We start from the raw sequence: 25,039 nt of genomic DNA on the forward strand, positions 1-25,039 counted from the left end.
GGAGGGTGTGATCGCCACACTGAAGGCAAACACGTCTCCTGCTCCTGCAAGATCGTGACCACTTGCACGCCACTGAGGAGGTAGTGAAAGGGTGAGAAAGAGAGTGGAAGAAAGAGAAAGGGGGGGAGGAGAGAGGAGCATCACTACAGAGAGAGAGATGGCGGAGTGCGGGCGAAAGGCGCTGTCTCTCCTGGAAGCGGCCCGCTCCCGGTACGAGAGCCTGCAGATATCCGACGACGTGTTCGGCGAGTCCGGGGACGACAGCAGCGACAATCCCTTCTACAGCACCTCCGGAGACTCCGACTCTGATAACTACATAGCCGAGGTAGGTGAGGAGGATCAGCAGCAGCAGCAGCAACAGACACCGCAGCAGCACCACCACCACCATCACCACCAGAAACGAGGCGATAAGGAGAGTGGACACAGCGGGGGGACAGGAGGTGGCAGCGCAGCAGGACCTCCCGGCTCCCTATCCCGTAGTCAGGCAGAGGAGGAGGGCTGGACGGAGACTCTGCAGGATGTCACGGTCCCGCCGTACAATGATACATACGGTGAGGCACGATGGATGGGCTAATTTTTGCACTGGTGGGGAGCAAATGCTCACGGCTGTGTAGTGATTGGATAGACACAGACAGGAGTGCCGTCCGTGTTCACATTTTTCAGGTCAGGCAGGCCATTTCTGTTTGTCACAACAGCCACAAAGCAACTACTGCTTTTTTTTTTTTTTTTAAACAACTGAATACTGCTCTCGTTTTTATCTCTCTCCCTCTCTCTGTGTATGTGTGCGCTTCTTGCTTGTGTGTAGTGACACATGCATCGTTAATTGCTTTATTAAGTTAATGGCAAAGGCTTAACCTTTGATGCATCACCCCTTGGTGCTGTTGTAGACATGCTGTCTTATGTGTATGTGCTCATGTTTCAGAGCTGTTTCGTTTAGAGAAACGGCATGAAGCCTCTCCTGGCTCCATGCACATGTATTATGTGCAAATTTTAGAATAAAATAAATAAATAAATGGCACATTTTGTTGCATATAAACTCAATGTGCATAACAAGAAATATCTATGCACTTTGTAGAGCCACAACTTAACCTAGCATGCATGCCTTCTGATGCTATGTAGGTGTGTGCATTCATGCAGAACTAACGCACAAATGCCAGCCTTTGTCCACTGGTACCAACAGCTTAAATGTGAGACACAAGCTCAGAGAATCCTGATTTATTCATTCGGTTATTTTCCTTTTTAACTGCACACTTCTGCAGGTCTGTTTGTGTGTGTGTGCGCAAAGGAGAGACATTTGTGTGCATGAATCGTGACAGTTAAACAGCAGTGTGTGCACCCACACTGCTCCTTCCTCTCTACCACACCATTAGACTGTCAGTCTTAAGAACAGTATTTATTTATTTAGTCCATTATAGATCAGAGAGTGGGGTTTGGGGTTTATAGTGCAGCTCTTTCAGTCAAGCTATGTTTGGATTGGTTCTCCTTGTCCATCTTTCCTGCCTCCGCTGAAGCCAAAACGATTTGTGAGAATGCCATCCTGTTTCCACCGTGACAGGATGCACTGTTGCAGACTTGGAGGGGAATCGGCATATGGCTGTAGTAGATACGGACCAAGCCCCAGTGTGCTGGCACACTACCTAGTAGGAACACACTTATTCAAATGAATAAAAAGCCCTGGCTGTAGATAACCTGCCAAGATGCCACTGCAAAGTAAGTGAACAGCACTCGCTGTTTGCAAAGAATTGTTCCCAAGCTGTTCCAGTGCAGCAAACACCGAAATGTACTACATGATCATTAAAAAAAAACCCCACATATGAACAAATGAGATAAAGCTTTTAAATGTTGTTTTGGAGCTATTTGGTTCAAGAAACAGCCTGTTCCAATAAACAGAAAACTAAAAAAAAAGACACATACTAAATAACATTTATTTCTGGATTTTTTTTTTTTTTTTTCAGATCCAGCTAACTTTAGTAATCCTGCTCTGGGATAATCTGAGCCTGGATATAAAGTGGTGTCTGTTTTAAGCACCCAAAATAGTCTGAACCAAGCTGCACTGAGCTGGGGTACCATAAGAGGTTCTTGCTGTGCCACAAATGTTAGAGGATGTTCAGTACTTCTACATCCTGGACTGTCTGACTCTATTTAGCTGTTGTGACTTTGTTGACTTAAGCTAGGGTGGCAGCAGGTGTGTTTGTATGGTCTGGTCTGATTTGTTAAAAATGCAGTCAGTGTCTGTTTGCACAAGCCACTGCAACTCTAGGCCTGCCATCCTGTATCAGGGTAGGTATGATTAAAAGCGTGGATGTAGTACTGCCAGAGCGCATAATCACACTTCAGACCTCAAGTAGCCAAGACCTTACTCTGACTTAATCAGCCCGAACAGATAAGAATGACTCCATCCTGAGCAGCATGTCTGCATAAATGTGCGTCTCCGCAGATTTTAATGGCACGAATGACGTTTCGGCAAAGTCGGTCAGTGCCCGTCTGTCTGCCTGCCCATTTCTATGTCAGTCAGTGCGTGCTGACACAGGATGTTCATATGTAATATGCTGTCTTCAAATGAGTTTGTGATGGTTGCCCCTGCAGTGCGAGGCGGGTGGCAAATGACTAGACCAAAGATTATGAACTGTAGCTCTTAGATTATATAAGCACTTTATCATGATGTCGAAGGGAATTAAAGAACTATTTATTGCTTCACTTTGCTGAAGCTGACTGAAAGATTACTGCTCCTGTCCATATGTCAGTTCATCTGCCTGACTGTGTATTGCTACCTTGTCTGCATGAGATCTCTCAGCCATTAAAAACACTTAGACAAAGATGCATTTTATTATATTTATACATAATATTCTCTATCAATCACATAAAGGTAGAACGCTGAAGTAATTGGACTAAACAACACAAATGAAAACGTTTTTGCTTAAAGACAGTAGATATTGTTTTATTTGTAAGTCCAAAAAAAATGTAATCAATAGTCGCGGTGGTGAGAAATTGCACTTAGGTGCTGTTTCTTTAATTTCCACTAAAAACTGAACTCGGAACACATTTAGTCTATGTAAGGGTTGATGCACTTCAAATACACAGTAATCTCTCCTACTAAATCCATGGCTATAAAAGCTCTATGAGACAGATGTTTGTCCTGGGACAATGGAAATGCCACAACAGCTGATAATCGCGAGGGATTATACCTGTCTGTGTGTGCACTGTAGGTGGATTTTTCTTTTGAGCAATGTGGGAAATCGATATTTATAAGACTGCCACATAGACTAGCATCAGCTGAAAGAAGAGTTATGTAAATGATTAATCCTGTTTCATCTGATTGATGCGGGCTGGACTGACGATGAGCTGGCAGGGCTACTCAAAGAGGAAGGTTGTGTTTGCTCAGCAGCAGCAGATGAGACAATTCTATTATCCAGGAAAATGACGAGTCCTTCCTCACGCTGTATTCGTACCTCCCTTCTGAGATGAGTCGTGTTAAATCATTTTGCCTCAGTAGATCTTCAGTCTGAACGTCTGATGTTTTTATTCAGGGGTGGACTGGAAGTCATGTTGAATATTACCTTCAGCTTTCAAGTCTAATTGGATGTGAATGAGTTGATCTTTGAGCTGTGCCCTGGCTATTTCTGTGTCTTGTCTGCAAGCATCAACTGAGTGGGAGTGCTTGTATCCCACTCTGTCTTTTCTACACTTCATGTCTTGTCCTCCTGCACACTTTTAACAGTGTACTATATAGGTTGAAGTCGTGTGTGTTATCGTTAAATCCGCAAAGAAAAGAGCCTTCATTATTTTAGTTGCAGCCAGCTACACAGGGCCTGAGAAGGGAGAGTAAAAGCCTTTTTTTTTATGTTGTTCTGAGATAATGAGATTGTGCTGTTCAATCGAGCCAAAAGATGTTCTGCTCAAAGTCCAAATTACCTCTCATGGATCCAACAACCTGAGAGTGAACCAAAGCCAGTTAACTGCACTGAGTATTGACTGTGTGGCTCCAAAGCTACATCCAAAGGCAGACGGACGGAGAGCTTTTTAAATGGGAGATAAATGTTATCTCGTCCTTAACCAGCGAGGGAGAATAATTAGGTCAGGCAGAAAAGTCCCGACTACGCTTCACTGTTGCTGCCATTAGCACATTTTAGAAAACAGCTCTGATTCTTTGTTGATTAATTTTAGTTAAATTACCTATTTATCCATTGCCTTTAGCTAGTTTTGCTGCTAATTCATTAATTATGCCATTTCAAACATTTATACCGCAGCTGATGAACCTTTTTTTTTCATATTTGAGCATTTATCTATTGCTTTTAACAATTCTTTGATGTTAATGTTTGTAAATACAGTTATTTTAATTGTGTCAGGGCTTCTTTACTTTAAGCCAACAATTTAAGTTTTCGTTCAGTACTTTAAAGGATGGATCAGTCCCATCTCCATATTTTACAGTTTAACCGCGTCCTTATTTATCTTATGTTGGGCTAACTCTCTTCAGATTGGCAGCACCTGACAAACAGAAGGTTTGAACAGCATGTGTCTAGAGCTGTGGGTTGTGAACACCATATTAAGAGTATTCCCTGTATTTGACAATGTCTAAAAGTAGCGGGAAAAAACGACTCAAACAGTGTTGTTATTTGAAATTTTGGCCACGTGAGTGTTATTTTGAATGTTTATTCTTTAAGCTGTTAGCCACAGTCACACATAGGCCACAGTCTGGCATAGAGACCAGTTGGCGACTTCTTAGCAACCACCGCTTCCTAGGGAAAATTGTGCATGCCTCAACCAGTTAGTGAGTGGTTGCTGGCAGTGACTAGGTGAAACTGATCTAAAAGGGATATACGGTGCTGCACAGACAAGTTTCTTGTGAGCAGTTTGATCATCAGCACAATTAGCATGGTTCATGTCACTGTCACTTCACAGCCACCTGTTCTCTCTGCCTATGTGACCAAGGCCTACACTTTTAGACATCTCTTTAAGTTGTTCTTATGCTGCAGTTTCCAAAAAGAAGCTTCTTGCTTGATAACATAGACTTTCAATAGATTTAAGTAGTACATTATAAGGACTAAACACTGTACACTGATCACACAAACTTTACAACCACACACAGATGAAGTGAAGCTTCTGTGTTATTCCACAGGTTTAGATACATTCAAATTTCATTAATAAAAAGGCAAATCATTCTGTATAAACAAAACCATCAGTCAAATTAATTGAAATAGTGCAGATGTTTTTTAATGGCTCATGGCTCGCAAACATTAAAGCGTGATTTTGACTTATTGCCTGCCGTAACACAAAAGCAACAAGACACTGAAGCCTTCCGCAAGCATAGAAATGCCACACTTTGACTGGCACCACAGTGTGGTGGCTGTCAGGTCATGTAAACTTTCTAACTGCTGCCCTGGGCTTATGACATTCATACCCAAAAGCTGCTGATGCACGAAGTGTACTGCGTTCCTCTGATGTTTTGTTTTTTGGGGGTGTTTTTTGCTACAATGTAACACCTAAAATTAATTGATGCTTTACGTTACTGTTCTCAAGATTCTTTTGAGATGTCACTGGAGTTTATATAAGCAAGAATGAGCCTGTGTGCATCCCACACAGCTTTGAAGATGACAGCTCAACAAAATGATATTTTATTGTGTCAAAAAAAACCCTTCTACTCAGCAAAGTCAATCAAATTGAAGGCTTCGTACCAAAGTTAAAAAGCTGGGCGTAAGTGACAGTGCTGTGTGCGACTTATCCCATGTGCGATTCTCTGTCTGTCAATCAGCATAATTTTTTTTGTCATAACATTTCACTTTTGTCCTTTTTCCCAACACAGGACCTGCTCAAAAGATGCCGGCCACCGCTACAGCCTTGGACTTTTTCCAGCTCTTTGTCCCGGACAACTGCATCCAAAACATGGTCACTCAGACTAACATGTATGCCAAGAAGTTTCAGGAGCGGTTCGGCTCAGACGAAGGCTGGCGTCCCGTCACGGCCCAGGAAATGAAAGCGTTCCTGGGCTTTGTCACCTCCACCAGTGTGCACCGCTGTGAGTCAGTGCTCAGCATCTGGAGCTCGGGCTTTTTCAGCAACCAAAGCATCGCCTTGAAGATGAGTCAGTCGCGTTTTGAGAAGATCCTCAAGTACTTCCACATTGTGGCTTTCCGGCCATCACAAGGAAGCAACCAGGGCCTTTACAAGATCCAGCCCTTCCTGGACTCGCTGCAGCAGTCCTTCAGCTGCACTTTCAGACCATCACAAACACAGGTGTGTGCGTTGCGACAGGTGGCGTTTTCTTCAAGCCTCTCTTGATATTTTTAGATGCTTTCTTTCAGCTGGCAACAGATTCTTCTTGCCTTTAGGAGCACCACATTTTAACAGCACAGCTACATTTTATTATGCCTCATGAATTGCGTAGTATAAAAAGAAACGACCAAAGTTCCAGAAGTCATTTACAGGTGATGATGTTGAGGAAATCACTTTTTAGTCATCCACATCCAAAGTTTTGCTGTGTCAGCATGTTTATGTGTTCCAGTGCAATATTAACTTTCTGACCTGGAGCCATAACACATTTACACAGATGCAGAATGAGAAGGAAGAGGACAGTAATCAGTAGGTGGGGTATGAGTTGCATGTAGGTGTAGTTGCAAGGGGTATGCCAAGAGATTGTCTTATACATAGTTGTAATTTAATTAGTTTATCTCTTCTCTGACAAAATCATTTGAGCTATTTAGTTTTAGATGTAAAGCAAAAGAGAAATTTGTTGAATGACTGTTTTCAATTCAATTTGTATTTATACAGCACCAAATCACAAGGCCAGCCATATAGCTGAGAAAGCTATATGCAGTGCTGCAGTTTCACTGGAGGATATGTTTAAATATGGTAAATGGACTGGTTCTTATGTAGCACTTTTCTACTCTCACTGAGCACTGAAAGCGCTTTATACAACTCGTGCATTCACACAAGCACTTTATCTAAGGCTTTTTTTAGTGCTTCTATCTAACATTCACTCGCATTCACACTCCGATGTGCATCGGCGAGTAAATTTTTTAACAATGCTTCAAGTATTGCAAACCAGCTCATAGCTCCAGCAATGAGTCTCTGTTTGAAAAGCCATCTACACGATGACTATATATATATATATATATATATATATATATATATATATATATATATATATATATATATATATATATATATATATATATATATATATATATATATATATATATATATATATATATATATATATGGGGGCGCACTCTGTTTTACACAGGCTTCCCCTGCAGAGGAATCTTAACTTGTGTATCCTATCCACATTTATGTAACTAGGCCAGTGGAGCGCCAGCCTTGTTTCTCTATTTTGGGTGGGCTGGACTTTTTTTCAACTTTCCTACTTTACTTTCTTCTCTGGATGAATTCATCACTCTGCATCACTGGAGATTTAAAAGTACCCCAAATAACCAGCCTGCCTAAAATCAGACTGATCTTTCACCACTGTGCCCTTTTTAACTTAATTTTTTTTGTATTATTTTGACATGACAGCAAAAAGAGGAAGCTTTTGAATCAGTTTTCTCTTTAGGTGTGTTCTTCTTGAGCAAAAAGGCACAACAGAATTTACCACGACCTTGTTTACGTAAATCTGATGAAAATGTAACATTAAAAATGTGTCTGATTGCTCCCAGAGTTCAAGCAAAAAACAAAGATCTTACATAAGATGCAGTTTACTCTTAAAGTATTTGTTAGTAGAGGATACGGCATTGCATACAGTTCCTATAAGGGCTTTTCTTTCTTTCATAATTATAGCTAAAATATTGCAACTTAATATTCTCAGTCTTTTGCGCAGGACACTGGGGTTGCTTTCAAAAATAAGTGAACAAGTTGATTTATTTGCTGTTGTCTTTCTACTGTATGAGTGCTACAACATCATCTTCATTATGAAAGATGATGCCAGTTCTGTGATGGGAGCATTTGGGAACACAGGCACTTAAAAGCAATGCCCTCCTCATATATCATCCACATCTAATTCATCTGTGCAAATAGTTTAAATATCAATATTTTACTCTTTATTTCATTGCAGCATAGTCACTGGTTGGGTGAATTGTGTTAACTTAAATCTAAAAATGACAAAACTGAGCCAGTGAGGTCAGCAAGTGAGTGTCGTTGGCAGTGACGGGGTTTATGTGAATCTAGGCCAGTTTGTTTTATCAGTTCATTTTCTGTATTTTCTGCTCCCGATAGTCTCTCAGAGTGGACTAGAAAATACAGACAGTCTGAAACTGTAGCTCCACTGGCAAGGAAAAAGCAATCTTCTCAATAAATGACTGCCTTCTGAGAAAGAGGGAAAGAAACAAGTGTAGTTGTTGAACTCTGAATGGCAGATAATAATGGTTTTAAATGGGATGTATTTAAGTATTTGATTTTTTTAGTCATGTTGCTGCTAGCCTGGTAGCTCGATCCTTTCAGTTCAGTTTTATTTCAGCAGTACCTTCAAGGGGCTGTATATTGCAAGGTAAAAACCCTACAAAATATTCAAGAGAAATTTCCAACAATCAGACGATCCCAGTGGGTGACAGTAGGAAGGAAGAACTCCCTTTTGACAGGAAGAGGCCTCAGCAGAACCAGGCTCTCAACCAGGGGTTAAGAAGACGCCTACAGATTGGCATTGGCAGCATTGGCAGCTGTCCACTTCCTGCTGTGACAAAACAAATTTCCCACGTTTGGGACTAATAAAGCTTATCTTATCTTATCTTATTGTTGCTGTTGTTGGGCTCCACGCAGTCCTTGAGCTGCCTCTCCAGTGAGTATGGAGTAAGGCCCTGAAGGTGACAGCTGTTGTGAACTGCTGCTGCATGAATAAAATTGAACTAGACTAAATTGAATATAGTGCAACTCCAACAGTGGGGAAACAGTCATTGTTCAGCTCTCCAGGAGAACAAATCAAGAGACCCATTTCAGAGGTCACTAATATACATGGGTAACAGCTAGGTGGTCAGCTCCCAGACAGGTAAATGTAGGAGTAGGGGGGGCTTAGCAATGCAATATTGAAAATAGACATAGTTTGCATCTAACAGTTAATCATGTAGAGAAGAATTATGGGGGAAAAAATGCGCTCTGTTTTTTTTTTTCTCTAACAAACTCTAGCATGTTCCTCGAGATACTCCTAACAGTGATGCGTCACATATTCTATGTCCATTAGATCTGTGCTGGGGTTAGTTTTGCATTCGCTCAGATCATGTCTGGACTGCTTTATTGCTGCTGTATTGATTTGCAAGTGTAAAATAATTATTCAGAAAGCCATTAGAAGACATCCACTCGAAGACGGTGAACAAATGAATGGTTTTATTTTCTCAGACAAATGATTTACTTCAAACATTTTGAAATGTAATCACTTTGGTTTCAGCTGTAATAAGATGAGAGAAGACGTCACTGTGCAGCTGTGCCGCAGCTACAACATGAATTATTTCTTAGGCTGTTGTGGTCTGGGTGACATCATCCATCCGAAGTCTAGATGGCCTCATTTATTTTTAACTTTTATGACTCCGTGATTCCATATTTGACTGGAAAATGACTTGTTGCTAGAGCAGCACGGAAGTGCTGGTCGCCACTCGGTTAGTCAAATCATGATGGGCTGGGCGGGAAGAAGAGGCAGGGAAAACACCGGAGGAAGGGAGAGCCCTGAGAAATTTAAAATGCAAATATTTGCCGAGTATCAAAACCAATGTGTATCTTTGGATTTATGACTGTTGGCTTTTAAAATACTTTCTTTGTTTCTCGTTCACCATTTGGAAATTCCTCTTCAGTATCTGATATGACTCATTAGGAAAATAAGGGGGGGAGACTTGCACATTCATCCTAGTATTTAATGACTGTGGGCTTAGGGGAAATAATATAGAACATACAAATAAAAATCAGTTTGTAACAACTGTACATTTCATATCAAACCCAATTCTGACAGCTGTCCAGAATGCAAATATATTCAGCTTAGTGTCATAGAAAGCAAAGAAAATCAGTTTTAGTTAAAGAACTTATGAGTAATGAGTAATTTAACTCTTTTTTTGTGTGTGTGTGTGTGTGTGTGTGTGTTAAATTGATTGTCTTAAAGAATGAGAATCATAAAATCGTGTGTTTCTAAGGGCACCCTGAATTTTCTTCTTATACAAATGAACACCTTTTTTTCTCTCTCTCTATTTTTGCCACTCCGAGAAAAAGTTAGTCACACCTTATTTATTTGGGGATTTTATTTTGTTTTTTATATATTTTTGTCTATTTTCATTTGAATGGAGAATCATCCATGCTAAAAAGAAAACTAAATATAAAAAGGCTTCCACTGTTTGGATGAATCCAGGCAGAGAAGGAAGTTATAATGCATAAATGTAAAAGGTATGGACAACGTGAAGATGAAACATCAAAATGAAGTGAAAGTGACAAGGCAGAAGTTATTTTTCGGAGGGGTTTGCAAACAGAGCTGCACGAGTGAGAACATGTTTCTGCTGACAAAGTGTTTTTTGTTTTTTTACTATCACGCTCAAACACATACAGGACTTGCGAGAATCTTCAGTTGGCCGCCTTCTCTCTTTAAACTCTTGGTGTGGTATTAAATCATACACAATCTCATTCTTATCTCTCACACAGGAAGCCTCACAAGGGAAAACTAGTTATGTTCATTAGCACCTTTTTGCTTTTGATGAGGCTATGCAATGTATGTATGTAAAAATTCACTTAGACCCATGTTTCAGGTTCTTCATGAGCCCTTGATAGATGAGGACCCAGTGTTCATCGCCACTTGTACAGAAAGAGAGCTGAGGAAGAGAAAGAAGAGGAAGTTCAGCCTCTGGGTCCGACAGTGCACCTCCACCGGTTTTATCTGTCAGGTATCTGCACACAATACTCGATGTGTTTGTATGTGATTTGGAGACACGGAGGTGGGAAACTTCCTTCAGAATCACAATTGTTTCAGGTGTGATTTGAGAGTGAAAAATTACATTAGAGGAGATGAAAAAGAAATGATTGCATGTCTTTGTCTGCTTTGATTCTATTTTGATTTGCTGCTTTGCAACTTCATGGCAGAAATATAAAATTTGTTTTATTAAATATGGCATACAGAAGTCTCGAGCGTGCCTGAAGTCAAGTAAGAAAGGCTTTCATGAAAATATCAGAGGCTTTGATCTTCGCTAGATTTCAAATCTTATTCTTTGAATGTTGCATCATTTAGCATTCAATCTATTACTTTTCACAGAAAATTATTATATATTTTTTTTATACTGGTAAATTTATGTGCAACAAACTGCACGGTTTGAGTTTAAAATGGATCACATGAAAAGCCTTCTGGGTAAAAAATATTGTCTTTTGATGTTGGTTTTGAGTGGAAGCGCTACTAGCTCAAGCAGGCACATCTCAGGCAGGCAGAGCTGCTCTGACTAACAACCTTGTCCTTACTGCAACCTTCCACTCCTACGCCGGTTGGTTATGTAATACACCCATTTAACTGAGACCCTGCATGGAAGGACTAACAGACCTGTCCAACTCTGAGCATTACAGAGCTCATTATACAGTGGGAAAACAAATTCAAATTCAAATTTTATTTGTCACACACACACACACACACAACCATACACAGTATGACATGGGGGGAAACAAGAGAGAACATGCCCCAAAAGATTTTGTTCGTGCAGTTTTTTTTGCTAAACTTGATGCACTTTTTATGCATCAGCCTTCCTCAGTGTTAATCATAGTGTGCATGTTGTGCAGGTCACCCACATTCAGCCACCCACACACATGCAAGCTCACGCAAGCAAACACACAAACATTTGCATTGGTATACTTGACAGGAGACCATGTTTTTAATACCAGTGATACCCAGCTACAGTTTATTAGTTAAAGGCTTCTGCTCCCTCAGTGGAGATGAATGGAATTTCACTTGTGCTCACAGCAATGAAAAACGACATTAGAAATTCAACATCAACACATATTTCCAGAAAGACTGCCCTACTTACTCAGACATATCACTTCTGTTAGAGGAAGAGTTTTATAGGGTGAAACTTGTTTGTTTGTTTGTTTTTTCGTTTATTTGGTCAACAATCACCACAGCTATGTCATCAAGTAAATAGGAACCCCAACCGTTACCTTAACCTAAATCTTATTCTGACCACCAACAATGAAGGCTGAGAACTCGTTTTTAAAGTCTTCTGGGTTTTAAAGTAAAAATAAAAGAGATCAAACACAAATGCAGTATGTATTTTATTTTCCCTTAAACAAGAAAGTCTTGTTCCTGCTCAATTTAGAGGTCGCCACAGCGGGTCATCTACCCCTTATACCCAACATCCTTCTCTTTCACACCGTCCTCTGTATTTCCTCCTTCACTACATCCATGATTTTTTTCTTTGGTCTTCCTCTTTTCTTCCTGCCTGACAGCTCCATATTCAATATCCCCTGTCCAGTATATCTGTTATCCCTCCTCTTCATATGTTCAAACCATCTCAGCCTTGCCTCTCTAACTTCGTCTCCAAGCTCCTCGATGCTCTGATATACATACACTGAACAAAAATATAAACGCAACACTTTTGTTTTTGCTCCCATTCCCCATGGGATGGACGTAGAGACCTAAAATTCATTCCAGATACACAATATAACCATCCCTCCCAAACAGTGGTCACAAATCAGTCCAAATGTGTGGTAGTGGGCACATCTGCTATATTGAGATAATCCATCCAACCTCACAGGTGTGCCACATCAGGATGCTGATCTGACATCATGAGTAGTGCACAGGTGTACCTCAGACTGCCCACAACAAAAGGCCACCCTGGAATGTGCAGTTTTTTGCGCTATTGGGGGTCTGGGGACCCAGAACCGGTCAGTATCTGGTGTGACCACCATTTGCCTCATGCAGTGCAACACATCGTCGCATGGAGTCTATCAGATTGTCAATTGTGGCCTGTGGAATGTTGGTCCACTCCACTTCAATGGCTGTGCGAGGTTGTTGGATATTCATGGGAACTGGTACACGCTGTCGTATACGCCGGTCAAGCACATCCCGAACATGCTCAATGGGTGACATGTCCGGTGAGTATGCTGGCCATGCAAGAACTGGGACATTCTCAGCTGCCATCTGCCCTGAACAATGTGAACCATGATTCATCCGTGAAGCGCACACCTCTCCAACGTGCCAGACGCCATCGAATGTGAGCATTTGCCCACACAAGTCTGTTACGGCGACGAGCTGGAGTCAGGTCAAGACCCCGATGAGGACGACGGGCATGCAGTTGAGCGTCCCTGAGACGGTTTCTGACAGTTTGTGCAGAAATTGTTTGGTTGTGCAAACCAATTGTTCCAGCAGCTGTCTGGGTGGCTGGTCTCAGACGATCTTGGAGGTGAACCTGCTGGATGTGGAGGTCCTGGGCTGGTGTGGTTACATGAGGTCTGCAGTTGTGAGGCCGGTTGGATGTGCTGCCATATTCTCTGAAACGCCTGTGGAGATGGCTTATGGTTGAGAAATGAACATTCACTGCACGGGCGACAGATCTGGTTGACATTCCTGCTGTCAGCATGCCAATTGCACGCTCCCTCATTGCTTGTGGCATCTGTGGCATTTTGCTGTGAGACAAAACTGCACATTCCAGGGTGGCCTTTTGTTGTGGGCAGTCTGAGGTACACCTGTGCACTACTCATGATGTCAGATCAGCATCCTGATGTGGCACACCTGTGAGGTGGGATGGATTATCTCAATATAGCAGATGTGCCCACTACCACACATTTGGACTGATTTGTGACCACTGTCTGGGAGGGATGGTTATATTGTGTATCTGGAATGAATTTTAGGTCTCTACGTCCATCCCATGGGGAATGGGAGCAAAAACAAAAGTGTTGCGTTTATATTTTTGTTCAGTGTATATTATGGTCACTTAGAATTAAATGAGCACCTGCAACTCTGGCATCTCCGGTTCAGTTCTTTGTCTCTTTGTCAGCATCCTTTTGTCTCTAAACCATGAATCATAGCAAATGTCACTGCCGTCCTGTAAACCTTTCACACTTGGTGTCACAAATCACTCCTGACACCCAAAATTCAAATTCCTTATCCACACTAATGCGTTTTTGTTCAAAAATGCATCGTTTTCTCTCCGTTTTGGCTTCCCGTCCACACTGAAACTACGTTTTTCCCGAAGGAAAACGCATCATTCTCAAAACGCTCTCGAAAATGCATACATTTGATTTTCGAGACTTTCGAAAACGAAGACGCATGTTAGTCATGTGATGCAGTCATGTGACCAATTAAACAAAGATAGCGGAGGGCATTATACAGCAGTTTTGTTTGCCCTGTTAAAGATTAATATCAGTTTGTACATGCTCCAGATAGCTTTTCTTCAAATTCTTTAACTCTCACTCGCTTTTGCAACTTTGTACTTTTGTGTTACTCGCAACAACAACTCCACCTCATTGTTAGTCCATTTAAAAAACTCGGTGCTTTTCCTCGACATTTTGCAGCGACGTTTCAAAGAGCCGGAAAGTAAATAAACGGCAGACAGAAATGAAGCAGGCCGAATCTTCTTGCGTTTCACGCATGCACAGGACTGGAACCTTAAGCGTTTTCGGCTGTTTCAGGCGCAACTGTGAAAACGACTGAAAACGCCAGTGTGGACACGGAGCGTTTTCAGACGAAAACGCCGTTTTCAAATCTACCTGGGCTGGTGTGGACGTAGCCTAAGTTTGAGAACCTCCATCACTTGATTTTGTTAGAGAAAAAATGCTGCAATGGAAAAAATCGACAAAATATCAGAACAACTTTCAAGGGCTGGATGTTCATGAGTACAGCTGTTTAAGGAGAGAAAAGCAAGATGATTAAAGAATGTAAACACATGATCTGGAGTAGGATCAAACGACCTATTGAATAAAACTCAGTTGCATAATTCACACTTTCAATAGAGGGGAAAAATATACAGAAGCAGAGAGAACAACATAAAGACTCTTTAGAGAGACAAGACAAGATTGGACCAATACTTGTGCAACTTCAGAAACAGAATGCACAGAGATTAGCAGTAGAGCATGCCAACATTTTTCTGCTCATGCACAAATTGACCCAGACTTTTTGGACAGTTGGGTTGTAAGAACAAGAAGACAATAATACAACTTTGAGAGTCAGATACTTTTTATGATGAGATCAACATTTGGCATACAACTGTGTACACTAAAGGGTAAGTGTTTCCTTCTTTAGCCTGGAAGTAGGCCAGAATAGCATTAGTGGAGTGAGGAGTATCCTACACAGAATGTTAATTTCCCTTCTTTTTTTTTCTTTTTCATTTAGTTAAATTGCTTTACATAAAATAAAATAATCAAACCATTCATTATTTTTCTTGTAATCTGACCGTTTAAAACAAGTTGTGTGCAAGAAGCATCGCAGAGCCTGTCATTTAAAGCCGTATTCCATTATCCCATCCATTTAACAAATAAGCATTAGCATTCACGGTGACTGCAGGCGTTTGGCAGTCACTCAGTGTTCACCAGTCCTCTGTACACTGACGTGTGTCTCCATTGAATTCTGTGTCTAAATGAATTGCGTCGAGGGAGAGGGGGGAAAAAAAAATCAAAGAAATAAAATGAGTTAATGGAGCGAATCAATGAGATTCCATTAGCCAGTGTACCACACAGGGATCCACAAAACACACACACACAAACGCATGGACAGGCCACTTAGTTTAATAGCTATGGGTCTTGCGTAGATGCCGGCTAATCAGGCTAATGCCAATCAGCTCCCAAACGATAGTAGAAAGTTCAAAAGGCACACAGAGCCATCTATGGGTGTACATTTCTGTTTGTTCAGTCTTGATAATAGCTTTCTTTGGGCCCTAAGGACTGCATCATGTTCCGGGAATCATATCTACAAATGCTTCATGTATGTTAAACTAGGAGGCAAAGCTCAGCTTGCATTGATCTATACACAGCAAATCCAGCATGTCCAAATTAACACTGTTGGATTTGATTTCAACACTATTAAAGTGTCTATATGGGTCCACACCAGAGAGTGTTAATTTAACTCTTTTTGGAGAGTTGGTACGTTAACTCTGATTTAGTGTTAAACACCAAATCTGTCTGGAGTTGATAATTTAACACTTGGTGTTAAGAGTTTATATATTAACTCTCAAAGAGTATTTTAGTTTAACTACGTAAGAGTTATCTTCTAATTCATTCTAAAAAGCGGGAATTTTACTGTTCTGAACTTCTAGAAATTTCTTTTGGAAATAAACATTTACTAAAAAGATGCAATGGTTTTTGAAAAACATTTATTCTGAACTGTGCACCACAATTTCAAAACATTTTCTGAAAGATGTAACAGTATACATGTTCTCACTTTCATTAGAAATTTGTTTATCAAAAGGTCTGACATGGTAAATGCAAATAACAGCATTCTCATCACTTATTTCTTCAATACAATATGCATGTCCTTCATTCATCACTTTGTGGAACTGAAACGCACTTCTGCTCTCCCCCATATTCCATCTTCACAAGCATATCCTGTGCGGAGATCGAATAAAAATTAGTTGACACTAATTAATGGCACAAATAATCCAGTAAACAATTGCAGCACAGTAAAAAAAAAAAAGGAATCCTCTTTGAGCCATTACTTGTGTAAAGTATTTTCCCAAAAGACAAGGACACAGGCAACAGGTAATACTGAACTAAATGTAAAACCTCAACCTTTTTAATTTTTACCTAAACCGTGTGCACAAAACTCTGGAGGGATCTAAATGCTAACGTAGAATCCAGTCAGGACGTCAGCTACTGCTGTTTGCTCGTTTTTGTTTTTTTATGGGCGATCGTTTTCAGGCTTCAAGTAGCACCATTATACCAACATTTCACATTCTAGACATTGTTTTAGGTGTATTTGACCAAAGGTTTGACTGAAAATTCACATGCAAGCTTTTTTCAAGGCTGTGGTATTTGCCCGCAAACAATACCTTTCAGCTAGCTAAAACAGAATATTATGCTATCAGCGAGCAACATGGCTAATGCCTTTCACATAGCTTTGTCTCAACTCCAAAGAGCCACAGAAGTAAAAGCTCATAATAATAATTGAAACAATCTTTGAAAAAATGACTTACCAAGCATGGCAAACAACTCAAATATGTAGAGCAAAATGTTCTGAAACGGCTTCACTTCAGCATCGATTGGAGCCGTGCTGAGGGCGGAGTCTGTGAATTTACTCTGTTGGTGTCATAGCCCCTCTAGGAGTTAAGAGGTCAAGAGTTAATGTTTCCATTTTAACACCTCCAGATTTGACAGAGAAACACTCATTTTTAACACTCGATTTTAACTACTATCATTTTACACCTCAGAGTTACATTAAAAGAATGTGACTCTGCTTAGAGTAAAATTAACTCTACCTTTGCAAGGAGACTATTAACACCAAAAAATTTAACACTTTTGAATTTGCTGTGTAGTTTGTACAAAAGTCTTGAGCCGCCCCTCGTTTCATGGCTTGAAGTGGCTTGAAGTGGGTGATCATGAAAATAAATCCAGAAACTGAGATATTTAAGGAAATTTTGATCCACAAAAATAAAATTTTTCTGCCAATCATTTTATGGTTCAGGCTTTAAAGGGGTAATTCTCATCTTGGAAAAACAAGCCTCCTCAAATCTCCACTGTAGAGTCAGGTGTGACAGTAGCTTGACTCACAGATCAAACCAGCTACATTTGGTTTGAAATTTCACAGAATATCCTAAGAAGCACCAAAATATTATTTCATGCCACTGGCATTACCTTTAGTGTTGTACTTATACCCCTGATATTTCATGCTGGAGTCTCCATCTTAATGTAACCCGATGTTTTATGAGTCCAAATACATTTTTATTTCAGTTCCACAGTATTTTCTCCCTCAGGATACACTTTAATTCAAAGTCTCTACTGCAATTTTGTAAATTGAACATTACAGTTTCTCTAGGGTTTAGACAGCAGCCTCTGTAAGCTAGAAAAGTAAAAATGTTTGCATCCACACGTCCTGACTTGATCCCCCCCCTCTTCTGCAGATCGCAGTCCATCTGAAAGATGGCCAGGGTACAGATGGTCTGGCTACCTTGAAGAACAAACCTCAGCTCCACAGCCTTGTGGCTAAGCAGCTCTGCCAGAACATTTCCGGAAAAAACGCCATCATCTTCACTGGGCCATCCATCACGAGCCTCAGCCTCTTCACAGAATTCAGCAAACAAGGTATGCAAAGAAGTTTCTGCAGCAGATTATGTCTGCTGCTTGTTCTTTGCTTGGTCTTGTTCTTTTCCCTTCCCTAATTGTTACTTTGTTGTGCACTTTGTAATCTATCTCCATCTCTCCATACCTCCCCTTTTTGCACTTTAAAAAAATGTGGTTATTCATTTTTAATGATGGTGTGATTATACCATCCCCAGGCGAAACAGCACGCACAGGACAGCAGTATTCTCTATTCTATTCTAAGATAAAACTACAAAGCCAGACAGTATGCATGTCGAATAATTTATTTTTTCATCTCTTATCCGTATACTGAGGGTGAACTTGCTAAATTACACAGATGCCTTTGTTACTCTCCCAACAGTGCTTTCACCAAACTTGTCAGTCCCCCAAATTATCTATTTTTTTAAAGCTAACTAGCATTTAAGCTAACTAATCTGAGTTAAAGGAACTTTGAGTGTGGAACATTATAAGGCGATTGCATCGTCTCCAAATAGCCAATCTGTCTGAGAGTGTCTGCAATTTCACTCAGTCAGATTGATTAATGTTTGCAAATAATTGCCATCTATTTTATAAAAGCAGGCAACACATTGCAGTCAATCAGAGTCACAAAGAAGAATCCACGCACACCCTCGTCATCCTGTTGGGCAGGTGCTGAGTCAAAAAAAAATGTGAGAGAAGAAGAAATAACAGTTCACACACTGAAGAACTCCAGATTCCTTATTTATTGCATCTAGTGACGTTGGTCATCAGACCATCATCTGATTAAGAGCAGGTGTGCTCGAAACATCACTAGATGTCAACTCAAATAGTTGCTGGTTGTATTTGCTAGATAAAAACAAGTTTGGTGAGCGACTTTGCAGTTCAATTGCTGTCTAGCAGCAACTGCGTCCAGCCAGGTTCGGCCTGGACTTTGAATGTAAGCAACTAATGAGTTTGTGTGAATTTCTGTGTAGGTAGATATGCAACATATTTGTGATTTTTGGCAATTTGACACAGTTGATCCCTGTATTATCATAAAAAGATTGCATGTATTTGCCAACTTGATGCAGTTCTGTCACAAACCAATAGCAGACTGAAGCAGACACAGCAAAGTCTCTTTGAAAGTGGCAAATGACTACGAGTGGCCAAGTTTGATAGTACCAGTCTCCAACTGGTTTTCCTAATGTGAGTGTAGCATTAAAAAATTGAACGAATTGTCATGACTGTTAGGATGGATGTGTTTTTTACTAGTGCTCGACATCGATCCTTACAGGTTTGCAATGCACTGCAAAAGATTGTTTATTGCCTTTTGACTTACATAGTAAATCATGAAAGATTAAGCGTTTTGCCTTGTTGGAGCTTGAAAAATCAATAGACAGGTAAAGTAGACACTTTACCGGACACTTCATTCAAACACCTGACAATGAAAATCTGAATCAAAAGTGTTTGAGTCACTCTCAGTATGTTTTATTCATAATCTGTGGCGGGAGTCATAAAACCGATGCTTTTGTTTCGGAGATATTGGGATTTAAATGTTTTAATGCTGTCAATCCAGCTGTGATACTCTGATATTTGTGCTCATTATACATTTTTATTTTAATATGAAAATATACATTTACTTTGTTTGCTTCTTTTACATTAATACTGAAAGTGGGATAATGTGAACATGCTATAAAAGCTAAACACAATCAATGCAAGCAGAGAATAAACATTCAGCTCAACAGCTCCTCTGATAAGTTTTCATTTTTACATTTTTTTTTTTTTGTTGTATTTTTGCTGAAGAATAATTGGCAATTTTAAACTCAACCAAGTGGAGCTTCATTATGTCAAGAAAATGAAGCCTGCAGATATAATCATCATTTTCTTTTTCTAATTAGTTGAATCAGCCCAAAAAAGCCCAGTTCTGAGCCTGTGAATGCATCGTCTGACATCTTTCCTTCAAATTTATCTTGCTGGATTAATTAGCTGAGGTAATTACTCCATATTACTCCGCAGTACTTACTGTGGACATGCGTGCATGTACTACACAGATAGAAATCAGTTTGCAAATGGAGACCAAATCAGTGGCAGTCAGCCAGATGATTGTTTTGTGTCTGCTGGATGGAAGAAAAAAAAGAGAAAGTTTCAGGAAAGAAAGGGATACACAAAAATCACTGCAACTAACAATCACTCCTGACTTTAATTGTTGACTCATTTTTTCCCTTAAAGAATCACTCAATAATTTAGTGTAGTGTATAAAATGACTAATGCCCATAGCAATTTCCCAAAAGCCCTAGCTGACAGATTTGATTAGTCCAGTCAAGACTGCAAAAAAGCATTCATTTCACACAACAGAAGTCTTTTGAGAAACTGTCTATTAGTACAATTATCTGCTCAGAAGCCAGTTTGTCGGATAATTGTGTCCAAAATGCATCAAAAGGCAAGAATATCACAAGCACAATGAAGACGTCCAGTAAAAATAAATTGAGGCAGCACGAAGCAGATAGCTGCCAGCTGTGCCTGCAGCAACATGTCATCCCAAGGTGGTTTGCCCTTAATTATGAGTCATTTTAAGCCTTAGTACAATATATACGAGTGGGTTATACAAAAATTCACCTCCAGACGTTGGCTATGAATGGGGGAAATTATCCATAGAGAATGTAAAGATGTTTATTTCTACTGCAACATTGTCCATTTTATCATGACAGTATATTCTCCTTGTCGAAAACCAAAAAGAGCTTTCAAACTGAAAGTTCTCCAGGAGTCAGAGAGCAGGTGGAACTGCCATTAGAGACCTTTGCAGTTTGGAAAACAACCCTTCCTCAAATAACCATGGAAACGGCTCAAAAGTGGAGAAATGATGACTGCAAAATTCCCTAAGCTGTTTTGCGGAAAGCTCTGGCACCTGTATCGCCGGAGATAACCTTAGAGCAACCCTAATTTACAGATTCTTAGTAATCAAATGTCCAGGAAAGGACAGTTTCAAAGACTTTGCATACTTATTGTGGAAGGATGATCGCACCTACACCTTTAAGACCACCCATGAGTACTATTTCCAGATGGTTGGACAGATGGGGGGGTCACTGGTATGAAATGGTGTGATTATCTTTGTCAGGTGTAAACAGGACTGTTGCCTGGAGCACATCTGCTTCAACCCTGAAGAATGGGAGAACATAAAATCCAAACTTGACTCTTTTTCTTTTTTTATGCATGTCCTCCCTGCCTTGTACAGCCCAGTTATAGGAAAAAGACAATGAATCATATCTACTGCATTTTCAAATTAAAATGTATTTGTTTTTTGCAGCACAGTTCTGCAAATGTTTCTGGGTTAACGCCTCGTTAATAGTTGATGACGTGGTTTTACCCTCAAGTGGCCATTTTAGGAACTGCAGTTTTTGCTATTTGCCACGATCATCCTAATTGTCTCTCTGTCCCTCTCCAGATATCTATTGCTGTGGTTTGCTTAGCACCAGGAAGAGCGACTGTACAGGCTTACCGCAAAGCATGCTGGTCTGTGGCTCCACGCCTGCTCAGCGTGGCCAGTCTCGCATAATGATGAAAGGCAGCATGTCGCTGATCAGCTGGTACAACAAAGGACACTTCAGGTTCCTTGCCAATGCCTATTCCCCAACAAAAAAAGGTAAGAAGATCATTTCCCAAAGCATTTCCCCACTACAGGAAACTTCGTTTTTCCTGGAATTAAATAAAAGGAGCTTACTATTAGAAATTATTAATATTTCAGTGCACAAAATCCATTAATTTTAGTAGAAAAACACAAAAGCAAAGACTTTCGGTTGTCGTTATTAAGAATTAGGAGTTTTTTGGGGGAAACTTTGGCTAACTGTACTGTCATTTGTGGATGCAAGTCACCATCTAGAGAAACTGGCACATCATTAAGCATTTATGTCACAGAGAATCAGTGCGAGCTTCTAATCCGTGGTAATCCATTTCCAGGAGGCGCCAAAAATCATGATATTCCCTTCCTCTTATAGAATAATCCACTCTTCATTGTCCAGTTTTGTTAGGTTTTAACTCTAAATGAAGGTTGCAGTCTGCGTTTGTGCTCTTTGAGTGAAGAGTGCTGCAGTGAAGCAGGAAAAGTTAGGCTGTTATCATCCGGCATTGATTTTCCTTTCCCCTCTGCGTGTATATGTGTGTGACTGTTTTTCACTTTGTGCTTGTAGTACTTAATTGATGGATTTTACTTTTGTACTGCCAATAATTATACGGTAATTAGTTTAAATGGGTCTAGTTTTTGCCTCTCACTGTGTTTGCGTCAGGGCTGATCATTAAGAGGAAAAGTGGGGAGATCCCGTGTCCTTTGGCTGTTGAGGCCTTTGCGGCACACCTCAGCTACATCTGCAAATACGACGACAAGTATAGCAAGTATGTGCACCGTTTTACACAACATTACTTGTTACCAAGAATATTTTACACCACAATGGATTTTAAATCAAACAATCAAGATGTTTTCAAACTTTCAACTTTAATTCAGGGGCTTTGACTAAAGTGTTACATTAGATTTGGGGGTTTTACACACATTTTTATATGTAGTGCTCGATTTTCCGAGGCTCAAAGTAATTAAACAGACCGAAATTATTTCAAATGTGGTGATTGTTTTTATTATTTGGATAAAAATCCTCTGTAGTCAATGACTGCCTGACGTCTACATCCCATGGAGATCATCAAATGCTGAGTTTCTTGCCATGAGATGCTCTGCCAGGCTTTAACTGCAGCCACCTTCAGGTCTTTCTACCTTCACTTTTGAATTTAATAAGTAAAAAGCGTGCTCTATTGGATTGAGATCAGGTAGCTGACTTGGCCATTGAAGAATATCCTTCTTCTCTGCTTTGCGCTTGCAGTATGCTCTGGGCCATTATTCCTTTTCACTGTGAAGCACTGTCCGATCAATTTTTCACCATTTGTCTGAATTTGAATCTGATCTCATCTCACTAGTGACCTGGTTTCACTGGCAGCCATACATGACCCTACTTCCACTATATTTGACAGATGATGTTGGATCATGAACTGTTCTGTCTTGCTCAATACTTTTCTCTTGGTTTAATTTGTCCAAATATATTTTTTCAGAGCTTTGCAAACTTTTTTTAGATGTTTTCCTGTATAGTCTTATTTGGCCTTCTTGTTCTTGATTGTAACCAGTGGTTTGCACCTTGTTGTGAACACTGTATTTTCATTCATTAAGTTATCTGTTGATTGTAGACTTTTACAACGATACATCCACCTTCTCAAGAGTGTTCTTGACTTGGTTAGATGTTGTGAAGTTGTTGTTTTTTTTTTTTCCACTACAGAAATAATTCTATGATTGTGTCCTTTTTTAGTTTTCTTCTGTGGTCTTTTTTGGGTGTTACTGAGCCATCCAGGTCATTTCTTCTTTTTAAACCTGCTGATTTGGCCCTTGTTTGCACTGAAATTGCTTTGGATCTCATATTTAAAAAAGAAAACAACGCGCAAGTTCAACACTTGGAATAAACGTGTTCACCCGTTCATAAAACTATATCCGTCAATTGTCCAATTAATTTTAAGCCTCTAAAAAAATGGAGGACTATGTATGACTGTAAAAAAAGTTAACATTAATTAATTAAAGCTAAAAGTCTGCACTTCGATCACATCTTGATTGTTTGATTTAAAAACCCAGAGACAAAATTGAAAAATCTGTTGGGCCTATATGTTTTTGGACAATAACTATAGATAGTCAAATGAAATCATATTATTTACATCTTTGCAAAGAGATTCAGCAGTAACCGGCTCATTTCTCCACACAGGTACTTCATCTTCCACAAGCCTAACAAGACATGGCAGCAGGTGTTCTGGTTGAGCATCAGTATTGCCATCAACAACGCGTACATCCTATACAAGATGTCTGACGCCTACACAGTCAAACGCTACAGTCGAGCGCAGTTTGGAGAGAGACTGGTCAGAGAGCTGCTTGATCTAGACGACTGCTCCCCCACACAGTGAGGAAGAGAAGGAGGAGGTTGATGAAGACAGAAGGAGCTCACAACAAAAACACTTAACACAACCCCCCCCCCCCCCCCTCCCCACACACACACACACACACACACACACACACACACACACACATACATTCACGCTCAACCTTACAGACTTTGCACTCTGTGTCTATGTGATAATACTGAAGCAGTGCCAAGCCTATTTCTCTCTTCCTATAGTGGTTTTTGTGGCTCTGTAAATATTCATTAACACACAACTGCATATTACACAATAATCGTGAGCCATGAGACTCGACTGCAATCATTAACCCCGCAGATTTACTAAGGATTTGTCAACAGGAGCTTTTTCACAAGCAGAGCTGAATGATGGAACAGGAAAAGCAAGAAGATTTCACTCCTAAATGATGTCAGCTTCAAGTTTTAACGAGTTAAATTATTTATACAAGCCTGAATGAAACTTCTGCACAAAGTGTCCAAACCCCATAAGCGTCAGGCTGAAAGGCTACATGTAGCTCAATATTTACACTCTGCAAAAACACCTGTAACAAAGTCTTAGTAAACCAGGAATAAGGTGTGTTCACACGCTGCATGCGTTAAGAATCTCGATTGTGATGTTTACTTGTTCGGTGTGAAAATGATTTCTGCTCCAGGTGAGTTTTGAAAATTTGTACGTGTGTATTTAGTAAGTGGAAACTGCCGTTTGTGTGTGCGACATTGAGCCAGAGGATGTAAATGTATGGCTTTTGTGACCCAGATGTGTTGTGTTGCTGCATATTGTACCTATGAGAGAAAGTCAGTCGCTATAAAGCCACACCCAGCAGTGTGCCACAGCTCCACAGCCTCCCAGAAAAGACCAAAAAGAGTCTTTAAAAAGTTCCTTCTTCCAGTTTTTTTTTAATTGTAATAAGTAATATGAAATAAACGGCAATAAAGTTAAAGCTAGGAAAACA

The 25,039-nt window shown here is 40.1% G+C and overlaps 1 protein-coding gene across 2 annotated transcripts; it reads left to right on the forward strand.

Annotated features, from left to right (window-relative positions):
- Window positions 1-2: 2 nt before the first annotated feature.
- On the forward strand, window positions 3-25,039 carry pgbd5 (piggyBac transposable element derived 5). Of its 2 annotated transcripts, XM_082557461.1 has the most exons (7): window positions 3-551; window positions 5,801-6,231; window positions 10,704-10,838; window positions 17,982-18,162; window positions 21,560-21,757; window positions 22,398-22,503; window positions 23,901-25,039. In XM_082557461.1, the coding sequence occupies exons 1-7, from the start codon at window positions 158-160 to the stop codon at window positions 24,094-24,096; spliced, it is 1,641 nt and encodes a 546-aa protein (XP_082413587.1). In that variant the 5' UTR covers window positions 3-157; the 3' UTR covers window positions 24,097-25,039. The 2 variants fall into 2 exon arrangements, with proteins under 2 accessions (XP_082413587.1, XP_082413588.1); XM_082557462.1 differs by lacking the exon at window positions 22,398-22,503 and having other exon boundaries at window positions 23,901-24,053.

This window comes from Aulonocara stuartgranti, assembly GCF_965226115.1.
Source record: "Aulonocara stuartgranti genome assembly, chromosome: 13".
Classification (NCBI taxonomy): Eukaryota; Metazoa; Chordata; class Actinopteri; order Cichliformes; family Cichlidae; genus Aulonocara; species Aulonocara stuartgranti.